This window comes from Neoarius graeffei, chromosome 21, assembly GCF_027579695.1.
Source record: "Neoarius graeffei isolate fNeoGra1 chromosome 21, fNeoGra1.pri, whole genome shotgun sequence".
In the NCBI taxonomy this organism is placed as follows: Eukaryota; Metazoa; Chordata; class Actinopteri; order Siluriformes; family Ariidae; genus Neoarius; species Neoarius graeffei.
Genome location: NC_083589.1, coordinates 62,648,077 through 62,661,381, shown reverse-complemented (window position 1 = coordinate 62,661,381; position 13,305 = coordinate 62,648,077). Strand labels below are relative to the sequence as shown.

The 13,305-nt window shown below is 40.1% G+C and overlaps 1 protein-coding gene across 3 annotated transcripts in view; it reads right to left on the bottom strand.

Moving 5' to 3' along the window:
• Positions 1-13,305, bottom strand: part of bcat1 (branched chain amino-acid transaminase 1, cytosolic) — a 70,914-nt gene that overhangs the window by 11,381 nt on the left and 46,228 nt on the right. For all 3 annotated transcript variants that reach the window (XM_060903472.1, XM_060903473.1, XM_060903474.1), the window contains 5 exons: positions 8,329-8,439; positions 7,989-8,108; positions 5,592-5,752; positions 3,794-3,936; positions 344-429 (listed from right to left, as the gene is read on the bottom strand). In XM_060903472.1, the coding sequence (XP_060759455.1) occupies positions 344-429; positions 3,794-3,936; positions 5,592-5,752; positions 7,989-8,108; positions 8,329-8,439 (621 nt within the window). The remainder of the gene's footprint in view (positions 1-343; positions 430-3,793; positions 3,937-5,591; positions 5,753-7,988; positions 8,109-8,328; positions 8,440-13,305) is intronic.

Genomic DNA, 13,305 nt, shown 5'->3' with positions numbered 1-13,305 from the left:
AATGTGTTCTGAAGGCCCTGATGGAAATACAGTACTGTCCCTGAGACCCATCATCACACTAAATACTGACTTTGTTTCATTTATTTCCGTTTACTGCTCCTCTTTAAAGTATTTTCTAACTATAGAAACATTTAATTTCATTATTTTTGAAGGCATCTTTGCTCTACAGCATTTCTCCACGTGTCTAAGACTTTTGCACAGAACTAGATATGAATTTTTATGTTATGCATAAAGATTGATTTGTAACCATATCCTAGAGCTGTGAATTAAAATTGAATCAAATCAATAGATTCCTGAACATGAACATGAGTGTGTGGGTGATGTGATGAGGATCAGGTTTTACCCATTTGCGTGTGAGCTCCAGGATGCTTTGGCGTGTGATCCCAGGCAAAATGATCCCGTCCAGGGGAGGTGTCGCAAGCTCTTCCTCTGAAAAACAAAACAAACAAACAAACAAAAACATTATGGAAAAAAAACTACAGTTCACACATTTTGATTCCAATCTGCTGTTCATGGGCCCCTGATTAATAAAAACATGCAGTGTGACGCCCGCTGGTGTTTGATACACCTGTCTTCATCTCACCTAAACAGTGTGTTCTGTTCAGACATCTATAAAATCACACACGTGCCACGGATTTAACGTCTGAAAATGTATAAAGGATTCGACATGTTGGATTAAAGACTCCTAAAAAGAGGAAAGGATTTTCACAAATGTAGCATTTCTCCACAATTTATTAGAGTTTACTTCCGTTTCTGTCCATTAGAGGTCAGTAGTGTACAAATAAAACTCCATCTCTTCCAGCCCTGAATTAAACACACTGGTTGATTTAGTGAAGGTTTTGGGAAAATGACTGCACCTGAAATCACCTTTTAGCTCCATAGGAGACAATTCAACAGCTGAGTGCAAAAGTTTGCACACCCCAGAACAAAAGGAACACAGTGATGTGATGTGATGTGATGTTTACACCAACAAGTGTTCAGTGTTGAGTTTTACAGATGATCCTTCCTTCGTCATCACGAGTTCAAGAAAAATGTTCAAATTGTGTTTTCTTTCTTTCTTTCTTTCTTTCTTTCTTTCTTTCTTTCTTTCTTTCTTTCTTTCTTTCTTTCTTTCGTTGTTCATTTCAAACTGGAAAAATGTTATTCTCTCTTCTTGTCTTCTGAGAGGTTTAAATTTTTCTTTGTTTATTTATTGGAAGCTTTTTCCCTATAAATGAAAAAAAACAAATAAAACTGGATTTTATGTGCGCTATATCAGAAATGTAATGTTATTTATTTTCTAATAAATTGGAAATACATGAATAAGAAGTGTTTCTTCTTTGTCGTGTATTTTTTAAACTTTTTTCACATTTACAGTAGATAAACTGCAAAAGAGAAAATAAAAAATGAAAAGAAAATTCAAGGAAAGAATAAAAAAGACCAATTATTACATTTAAATAATAAACTATTAATTTATAAAATAATAACTTATAATGAAATAAATAAAGCTGTAATTGCATTTTAATAAATAGATTATATGTACAACCCCGATTCCAAAAAAGTTGGGACAAAGTACAAATTGTAAATAAAAACGGAATGCAATGATGTGGAAGTTTCAAAATTCCATATTTTATTCAGAATAGAACATAGATGACATATCAAATGTTTAAACTGAGAAAATGTATCATTTAAAGAGAAAAATTAGGTGATTTTAAATTTCATGACAACAACACATCTCAAAAAAGTTGGGACAAGGCCATGTTTCCCACTGTGAGACATCCCCTTTTCTCTTTACAACAGTCTGTAAACATCTGGGGACTGAGGAGACAAGTTGCTCAAGTTTAGGGATAGGAATGTTAACCCATTCTTGTCTAATGTAGGATTCTAGTTGCTCAACTGTCTTAGGTCTTTTTTGTCGTATCTTCCGTTTTATGATGCGCCAAATGTTTTCTATGGGTGAAAGATCTGGACTGCAGGCTGGCCAGCTCAGTACCCGGACCCTTCTTCTACACAGCCATGATGCTGTAATTGATGCAGTATGTGGTTTGGCATTGTCATGTTGGAAAATGCAAGGTCTTCCCTGAAAGAGACGTCGTCTGGATGGGAGCATATGTTGCTCTAGAACCTGGATATACCTTTCAGCATTGATGGTGTCTTTCCAGATGTGTAAGCTGCCCATGCCACACGCACTAATGCAACCCCATACCATCAGAGATGCAGGCTTCTGAACTGAGCGCTGATAACAACTCGGGTCGTCCTTCTCCTCTTTAGTCCGAATGACACGGCGTCCCTGATTTCCATAAAGAACTTCACATTTTGATTCGTCTGACCACAGAACAGTTTTCCACTTTGCCACAGTCCATTTTAAATGAGCCTTGGCCCAGAGAAGACGTCTGCACTTCTGGATCATGTTTAGATACGGCTTCTTCTTTGAACTATAGAGTTTTAGCTGGCGACGGCGGATGGCACGGTGAATTGTGTTCACAGATAATGTTCTCTGGAAATATTCCTGAGCCCATTTTGTGATTTCCAATACAGAAGCATGCCTGTATGTGATGCAGTGCCGTCTAAGGGCCCGAAGATCACGGGCACCCAGTATGGTTTTCCGGCCTTGACCCTTACGCACAGAGATTCTTCCAGATTCTCTGAATCTTTTGATGATATTATGCACTGTAGATGATGATATGTTCAAACTCTTTGCAATTTTACACTGTCGAACTCCTTTCTGATATTGCTCCACTATTTGTTGGCACAGAATTAGGGGGATTGGTGATCCTCTTCCCATCTTTACTTCTGAGAGCCGCTGCCACTCCAAGATGCTCTTTTTATACCCAGTCATGTTAATGACCTATTGCCAATTGACCGAATGAGTTGCAATTTGGTCCTCCAGCTGTTCCTTTTTTGTACCTTTAACTTTTCCAGCCTCTTATTGCCCCTGTCCCAACTTTTTTGAGATGTGTTGCTGTCATGAAATTTCAAATGAGCCAATATTTGGCATGAAATTTCAAAATGTCTCACTTTCGACATTTGATATGTTGTCTATGCTCTATTGTGAATACAATATCAGTTTTTGAGATTTGTAAATTATTGCATTCCGTTTTTATTTACAATTTGTACTTTGTCCCAACTTTTTTGGAATCGGGGTTGTGTATATATATATATATAAAACATAACATAACATAAAAACACACAATCAGGTTCAGTTATTTCAGTTCAACACCACAAACACCACAGGCCCCTCCTCCTGCTAGTGGCAGGATCCCCAAGCTTCTGTGCTACATCTGATTGATTGATTCTCCCAACTTTTTTGGAATCGGGGTTGTATATAAATAAGAAATAAAAATAATTATTTTTACTTTATAATACATAAACTACAAAGTAGACATTTGAAAAATGCTACTGCAAATTACAGTTATAAATTAATAACATAAAAATGTATATACATTCGTGAATATGCTGAAACAAAAATTAATTTTACATATTTAATTTTTTTTATATTATTGTTTATAATGTTTTATCATATATCACCAGATAATATATAAATAGAAAATATAGATTTGCTTTTTTTTTTTAAATCCATTACACTTGATAAGTTGTGAAATAGAGATCTGTTTTTTTGCCCAGACACCATGGGGGATGCAAACTTTTGCACACAAAAAAAAGAATCAGGCACAACAAATTCAATTTAAAAACGAAATGTGACATTTTTAATGACAAAATATCAATATATATGAGAGAAATTAATTTCCCAATAATACTTTAATTGACTTTGATCGAAACAAGAAGTGTTCCAGAAGGGGAGGAGCTTCATTACCTCCTTCCTGGTTGATCCAATAGAGAAAGAGGTTCATTGTGCCGACCTCAGTGATCTGGTGATCGTCTCCATACAACCACAGCACCTGCTGGCAGCCCAAATCCACCGCCGCGTACTGAGCAAAGATAGAAGCTCCATAGTTCCTGAGAATAAAGAACCGTCTGTGGACTGAACCGTCTCTCTCACACACACACACACACACACACACACACACACACACACACACACACTTGGCTCGGTGTAAAGACGCTTTAGATAAGGCATGTGATAAAGCCCGTCCTGAAGTGATTTATTTCTCTGATATTTATTACAGAATGGTGAAGGTTTGATCACTTTAGAGTTCCATCACTGCTGTGGAACATCAGTGGAACGTTATTTCCTCTTCTCACTCACATTATATCACCCTCAGAACTCTGCACATTCCTTTCATCATTTAAAATAAATCTGTCTCCACCCCTTTTCTCTTTCTTTCTGTCACTTTCTGCCTTTCTCACACATTTATTTCTCCTTTTTCACTCTTTTCTGTTTAATGCTTTCACACTTCTTTTAAATTAACCCCTTTTCTCCTCCTTTGTTTCATGACTTTTTCTCCCCTCATAGATTCTCTCTCTTTCTTTCTTTCTTTCTTTCTCATTCCTTCTTTCCTTCCTTCCTTTCTTTCCTTCCTTCATTCTTCCTCCCTTTTTCCTTCTTTTGTCTTTCTTTCTTTCACTTCCTTTTTCCATTCCTTCCTTCATTTGTCTCTTCTTTCCTTCCTTCCTCCCTTCTTTTTTCCTTCCTTTGTCTTTCTTTCACTTCTTTTTTCCATTCCTTCCTTCCTTTGTCTTTCTTTTCTTCTTTCTCTCTCACTTCCTTCTTCTTTCCTTCTTTGTCATTCTTCCTTTCTTTCCTTCCTTTGTCTTTCTTTCACTTCCTTTTTCCATTTCTTCCTTCCTTTCTTATTCTCACTTACTTCTTCCTTTCCTTCTTCTCCTCCTTCCTTCCATCCTTCCTTTCTCACTCCTTTCTTCCTTTCCTACTTCATTCCAGTTTTCCATTATCATTTTTAACCTTTAACCTCCTGACTTGTACTTTTTATCCATTTATGGTTCCACTTGATGTGACAGTTACATCGTTCTCGTTGCCATTGCAGCAGCTGTAAACAGTCCTTTCCTCACCAGTCTCTCTTTTTCTCTCTGTTGAAGTTAAAATGCCAAAAACACCGCACCCTGTCACGTTACTGAGAAACCGTGAAGCATAAACGCCTCTGTCGGAAAATTTAAAGTTACAAACTGAAAGTTGCAAAGTGCTGACACTGGAGACTCCTTCCATATCCTGGGTATGAGGACCACCACCTTCTGATCAGAAACCAGCGAAGTGGTGTAAAGTGCTGAATCAGTTTCAGTGTGCAGAATTCAAAGCTTCAGAGTCGACTCTTGATTCGAAGAATCAACTCTTTTTGGAGGTTGTGGGGTTTATTGTTGCTGTTTGTTTAATTCCTCATGTGTTTTCTACTGTAGTTCTGTGTCCTATGGATATCTTCCAGCTTTAATATCGACCTGTGTTTTGATTAATACTGTGGATTATGACACACTTACAGCGATTCCTGTCGAGTTTCAGCACAGTTCATGAGATGAATCATCATTTGGCCCTCGTAGAATCAACACAATGCAGACAACCAGCTACATCTTTACCGGAAATGTTGTGTTGAGAGATTTTTCTCTCTGTATGGATGTGTGCAAGCGCGTGTGTGTGTGTGTGTGTGTGTGTGTGTGTGTGTGTGTGTGTGTGTGTGTGTGTGTGTGTGTGTTACTCTCACCCTCCCATTTTGCAGTCTCCAGTCCCTCCTTTCCAGGCCCTGATATATTTGGAGTCAGCCCACAGGGACACGGCCTTGTTTCCTGTGCTGAAGTACGAGCCAACAGGACTGAGGATCACAAACAGTAAGGCTCGGGAGGACTTCTTCACACCTAATGAAGACTAAACACACACACACACACACACGGGATAAGGTTTTGGTGGTAGTATGCAGTGTTAGTAACACTGTACTTTCAGATAAACTGTGTATATCTTTTATCCTGTTTAGGAGAATCCTTTTCACAGACGTTATCATGAGCCCACAGGAACAGATGAGGCATGTGAAGGCAGCCGACTCCATCTTTTTACACTCATACCACATCACAGGACAATGTAACACACTCATAGAAAAGCGTTATCGGACCTCTTCCACATACATACAACAATTTTCATGGATACATCATCAAAAGACACTTAAAGCACATTTTGAAGTCTACTGAAGGGTCTGTTACATCATAAGTACGAAAACACATAGGAAACATTTCCGTCTTTATTCACCAACAAGTTCAACATTGCTTCAAAAGCGCTTTCTCTATCGCCAGGAGATCGCAAGTTCAAATCCTGAGGATGTCATTGTTATCCACGTCCAGCCAGGAGTCAAAAGAGCAAACCTGACTGTGCTCTCTGGGTGGGAGGGGCATACTTTCTTTCCCCTGTCCAGCACAACAGCACTAGCCAATCGTGTGAGCTCAGGTATACGGAAGAGGGCAGATAGCATTTCTCGTCTGAGTGTGATACGCCGTCCTGTATGAGCAGCTGATGTGGATGGTTTCACATGTCTTTTAAATTTTAAATTTCATGACAACAACACATCTCAAAAAAGTTGGGACAAGGCCATGTTTCCCACTGTGAGACATCCCCTTTTCTCTTTACAACAGTCTGTAAACGTCTGGGGACTGAGGAGACAAGTTGCTTAAGTTTAGGGATAGGAATGTTAACCCATTCTTGTCTAATGTAGGATTCTCGTTGCTCAACTGTCTTAGGTCTTTTTTGTCGTATCTTCCGTTTTATGATGCGCCAAATGTTTTCTATCGGTGAAAGATCTGGACTGCAGGCTGGCCAGTTCAGTACCCGGACCCTTCTTCTACGCAGCCATGATGCTGTAATTGATGCAGTATGTGGTTTGGCATTGTCATGTTGGAAAATGCAAGGTCTTCCCTGAAAGAGACGTCGTCTGGATGGGAGCATATGTTGCTCTAGAACCTGGATATACCTTTCAGCATTGATGGTGTCTTTCCAGATGTGTAAGCTGCCCATGCCACACGCACTAATGCAACCCCATACCATCAGAGATGCAGGCTTCTGAACTGAGCGCCGATAACAACTCGGGTCGTCCTTCTCCTCTTTAGTCCGAATGACACGGCGTCCCTGATTTCCATAAAGAACTTCACATTTTGATTCGTCTGACCACAGAACAGTTTTCCACTTTGCCACAGTCCATTTTAAATGAGCCTTGGCCCAGAGAAGACGTCTGCGCTTCTGGATCATGTTTAGATACGGCTTCTTCTTTGAACTATAGAGTTTTAGCTGGCAACGGCGGATGGCACGGTGAATTGTGTTCACAGATAATGTTCTCTGGAAATATTCCTGAGCCCATTTTGTGATTTCCAATACAGAAGCATGCCTGTATGTGATGCAGTGCCATCTAAGGGCCCGAAGATCACGGGCACCCAGTATGGTTTTCCGGCCTTGACCCTTATGCACAGAGATTCTTCCAGATTATCTGAATCTTTTGATGATATTATGCACTGTAGATGATGATATGTTCAAACTCTTTGCAATTTTACACTGTCGAACTCCTTTCTGATATTGCTCCACTATTTGTCGGCGCAGAATTAGGGGGATTGGTGATCCTCTTCTCATCTTTACTTCTGAGAGCCGCTGCCACTCCAAGATGCTCTTTTTATACCCAGTCATGTTAATGACCTATTGCCAATTGACCTAATGAGTTGCAATTTGGTCCTCCAGCTGTTCCTTTTTTGTACCTTTAACTTTTCCAGCCTCTTATTGCCCCTGTCCCAACTTTTTTGAGATGTGTTGCTGTCATGAAATTTCAAATGAGCCAATATTTGGCATGAAATTTCAAAATGTCTCACTTTCGACATTTGATATGTTGTCTATGTTCTATTGTGAATACAATATCAGTTTTTGAGATTTGTAAACTACTGCATTCTGTTTTTATTTATAATTTGTACTTTGTCCCAACTTTTTTGGAATCGGGGTTGTATGACTGGTGGGTCAGAATTGGCAAGAAAGAAAGATATACCGCGATACAACAGCAAAGTCAAGGTCAGTACCATGGTTACCACCGCCATCGCCATTGTACTCAGCAAACTGTATTGGAAGTTTTATCACTCACCTCTGTGCCCAGGAATGTTGGACGGATATAGAGACTCGCCATGTCCGAGTGAGGAACCCAGTCCTGGTCCAATTCCACCAGCTTCCTGATACACTCCAGCAACTCAGCACCATCGAAACTCTGCAACACACCAGGAAAAGAGATCAAACCCAGTATACAGAATACACGGTACGAGCTGTGATTTGCAGCTGCACTAATATCAGAACTGATGTTCTAGACAAATAAGCTTCTGACCAATCAGAAGTCAAGAGCGCTGTCGTGTAATCAGTGATAAGAATGAAATAAGTGATGCACATCTCTATAATACAGGTATTTACAGGAGGAGACAGGAAGCACTCACAGGTAGGCAGGCTCTGTGTGCAGACTTTAACATGCGCTCCATGTTCAGCATGGGCCTGAAGAGACGAACTCGCCCATCCTGCCCCCAGTACGCCTTCATGCCCTCAAACAGCTACAAACAAAACGGAGCACTCATGTCATCATGTGTGTCCACAAACGCCACGGTCAAGGGCATGGACTCATTCAGCAGGGGTCAAAGGTACAAGTGCTGGACCGTTACAAAAGGCCGTATGTTGCAAAAGTGTAACCGTGCTTTCTCATAACTTTTAAAATAGACTTGTTAAAAAGACACAGTATAAACAGAAGTGTCAACATTTCTCTCGCAATATTGTCTAAACGAGCATCCTCCATTTCATCCATTCTGCTTTTCACTTCTTTTTGGAGATTTGGTGCATCATCGGAATCATGTTAGTGCAAAGAACCGATTCAGATAAACAACAAATTGTGAATATATCACATGGATGGATGGTGATCATGATTTTTTTCTTTAAAGTAAGCAAACTGTAAAGTTTGATGCAGCTGGATTAATCGAAAAACTCTGATCTAAAAGCCCTATTAGAACTGGATTCATTTTCTATATGGAAGTGGGGTAATGTAATTATTACTACAGTGTCTGAGCTATTTTAATCCAAATCTGTCAGGTTTTTGTTGTTGTTGTTGTTTAAATGTGTATGGAAAGGACATACTGGATTCTTTTTTATTATTTTATTTCATTTGCTTTTGCCATAGCTCTATATGTACATACATTCTGGCTGGGAAACAACAACAGCTTGCACCAATTACAGTGCCCCCCCCCCCCCCCCCCCTCCCCTTTTAAATTACCTTCTATAAAAAGAGCAGTGAATAACCCCAGGTAATATAATTAACATTTATTCCACAAAATTGATGAGATGTACAATGAAATTGAGTGGAATAACTGTTTTATTCTCTCCACATTCACTGGATTTTGAGAAACAGAGCATTTTTATTTTTACTTTTTGCAAATTCGATAAATAAAAACTTTATACAAAACGTCCGACAAAATCATTTCCACTTAGAATGTAAACAAACCGGCGAAATCACAGGAGCAATTTGTGAAAAACGCGATAATAATAATTCTTGAAAAATAAAAATATATGTTCTTACCATCAAATACTTTCATTCCATATTTTGTTGCTTTTTTTGGTATTTTGGGGGGTTTTGTTTTCGAGTAGAGTTTTTATTTTGTCCTCAGTTGGTTCAGCAACACACTCCGCCATTTTGTTTTTCTCTACTCACGGTATATGAGCTGATAGCCTTGTGGTAGAGTAACCAATCAGAGCACGTGATTGCTCATATCCAGTGAATATGGAGAGAATAATATACAGTATACGTATCTTGTCTAAAATGATGAATCGATAAAGATGTCATGGGGAAAGTGGTTTATGCTTTTTCTTCAGTACAAAGACACCATGAAAAGCTCCTGCCTCATGTTGAATGCATTGGCTGAGTTTTAAATGCAGAACAATAAAACACAGGCAATGTTTAAAATTACGTTTCAGAGAAGTGGTGCTTTTTGGAGTTTATAGCAAGTGCTTATAATAAAGTTCAAAACAATCAGTTTGTATTCATCAAATGAGTTGACTGTAGTAGGCTACACATGGAATTTTCAGTGTGAACACAATGGGCACATTGCGAACACAGCTGCAGACATTATCCAGAAACATTACTTATAATACACAATCCAGAAGTCTAATCCTGCCTGAACAATACTTCATTCTCTGTGCATGTGCATAAAATGTGTTTTTAAACTGCATGTTGTAAATGTATATACAGTATAGTGAAACTGTAAGGCCAGTTCTTTTGTTTTGATGACTATGAGGCAATTTATTTCCTGATATTTATATCTGTATGTGTTAAAAACAACTTAGAACATGGTAACTTGTTTGAACTTGCCCATTTTTCCAAGTGATCAAAAAACTGGAGCCGGTGTTTCTTGTTGCCCAGATGTTTGCCCTGTTAGATTGATTCTTTAAACAGTTAATAGCTCTGAAATGCTCTTATTAGTTTAAGCCCTGTGTTACAGCTGTAAAGGCTGAATTTGTTGTTAAAAAGGATAAACCAACATGTTGACCAGAGAGATGTCTATGGCAACGAAGCAAGCCATTTTGAGGCTGAGAAAAGAGGGAAAACCAATCAGAGCCATTGTACAAGAACTGGGCATAGTCCATCCATCTATCCATCATCTGTAGCCGCTTATCCTCTGGGCATAGTCAGTACAACAAAATGGTTGTCTGTGTCTATGTGTCAGCCCTGTGATGACCTGGCGACTTGTCCAGGGTGTACCCCGCCTTTCGCCCGTAGTCAGCTGGGATAGGCTCCAGCTTGCCTGTGACCCTGTAGAACAGGATAAAGCGGCTACAGATAATGAGATGAGATGAGAGATGACCAAGGAAACAGTTGATAACAGAATCATTGTGAAAGCTGTGAAGAAAACCCCAAAAACAACAGTCAGTGGCATCAACACCAACCTCCACAGGGCAGGGGCGAAGGTATCACAGTAGAGGTGGGCAAACTACGGCCCGCGGGCCACATCCGGCCCGTTGGCGTTTTTAATCCGGCCCGCGGAAGACAATCATATAAACGCGATTGAGCAGATCTATATTTAATATAGCTTCAGTGTTATCACGTAGACAGGTGTTCTAGAGATCCGTCTTTCCAGTCAGTCGTATTCACGCGAGATTACATTTGCAGAGTGGTGCAGCGCGTGCCATGGAAGTCATTCTGGCGCCCATGCCACTGATGATCTCGAGAACACAGGATAAAACTTTATAATGAGTGGTCCTAAAAAAAGAAAAGTGGACAGTGAGTGCAGGGTGTTCAATAAAGAATGGACAACTAAATATTTTTTTGCTGAAGTCCAATCAAAGGCTGTATGCCTTATTTGCAAAGAAACCGTTGCAGTTTTAAAGGAATATAACATCAAATGGCACTTTTCCTCCAAGCATGCTAATTATGCTAACAACCAGTCAGCGCAAGAACGGACGGATACAGCTCAGCGGTTGCTAGCTGGTTTGCAGGCTCAGCAAAACACCTTCATCCGACAAACTGCCATTCAAGAATCAAGCACAAAGGCAAGTTATTTACTCGCATTTAAATTGGCCAAATCCAGCAAGCCTTTCTCCGAAGGGGAGTTTATTAAAGAATGTATGATCGAGACAGCAGGCATCTTGTGTCCTGAGAGCAAGGACAAATTTGAAAAAATTAGTTTATCACTCAGGACAGTGACTCACCGCATTGAACAGATTGACGATGACTTGGCTAGCATGCTGAATAAGAAAGCGGAGTCATTCACATTATATTCCCTGGCCTTAGACGAGAGCAATGACGTGAGAGACACCGCTCAGTTGTTAGTTTTCATCAGAGGGATTGACGACCAGTTTGAGATTACAGAAGAGTTTTTGGCCATGGAATCGCTAAAAGGGACAACGCGAGGAGAGGACCTGTATGGCAGTGTGTCGGGGGTCATCAAAAGGCTCAAGCTACCATGGAGTAAGCTCGCCAACGTTACCACAGACGGATCACCAAACCTAACGGGAAAAAACACAGGACTGCTAAAAAGAATTCAGGACAAAGTAAAAGCGGATATCCTGAGCAAGAAGTTATTTTCCTTCATTGCATTATCCACCAGGAAGCATTGTGTAAATCTGTACTGCAGCTTGACCACGTAGTGAAGCCAGTTGTCAAACTTGTCAACTTCATTCGAGCGAGGGGACTTCAGCATCGTCAGTTCATTGCATTTCTGGAAGAAACTGATGCCGATCACCAGGATTTGCTGTACCACTCCAATGTCCGCTGGTTAAGTTTGGGGAAGGTATGCCAACGTGTATGGGAGCTCAAACAGGAGATCATCTCGTTTTTGGAGCTGCATGGGAATTCTGACAACTTTCCTGAGCTGAGTGACACAGCTTGGCTTTGTGATTTCGCTTTTGCTGTGGACATACTGACTCACATGAATGACCTGAATGTGAAGCTACAAGGGAAAGAGCAGTTTGTTCATGAAATGCACCGAAACGTCATAGCCTTCAAAACCAAGCTTGATTTATTCTCAAAGCAAATGTCAAAGAAGTCATTCACTCATTTCCCCACACTGGCTACGTTGACAGAGGCCCCTCGACGTGTGACGAAATACACGGGATTACTGGACGACCTGCATAAAGAATTCTGTCGTCAGTTCTCTGACTTCAACAAAATTGACAAGTTGCTTCAGATGGTGTCATGTCCCTTCACACAGAACCCCGAAACGGCGTCACAGGAGTTACAGCTAGAACTCATTGATCTTCAGAGTGACTCCGTCTTGAAAGAAAAGTTCAACTCAGTTACACTGCGTGAGTTTTATGCTTCACTGAGTGCAGACACATTTCCAAACATCCTAAGGATGGCACAGAGGATGCTGGTGTTGTTTGGCTCCACGTATGTGTGTGAGCAAACTTTCAGTGTGATGAACATAAACAAAGCACCCCACAGATCCCAGCTGAGTGATGAACACCTCAGATCTGTTCTGAGACTTGCCACAACAAAACTAACACCAGACTTTGATGCGCTGGCAAAGAAGGGCGATCAACAACACTGCTCCCACTAAAAGTGAATGTGAGTATTAACACTTTCTCTTTTTAAAACTATGTTAGCACTGTAATAAGATGGTAGTCACATGTTTACAGACATAATAATATAAAAAGTATAACTTTTAGTAATTTTGGTTGTCGTGGGTGGCTGCTGTAGTGCTGGTGTTTGTTTTTAAGTACCATGTGCGTTTGGGTGTCTGCTCCGCCCCTCATTTATGTCCCTGTCTGCTATTATAGGTGTATTATGAGCAGCTGACCTTGCTTCTGCTTATATCTGTTCCTGGACTTTTGCCTGTGGAGGTTATTCTGATCTATGAGTGGCCTTTTGGAATATGAAAACCTGTTTGGAACCTGTGTTTTGATTTTTTGAGGACTGGAAATATTTCAGTGAGTGA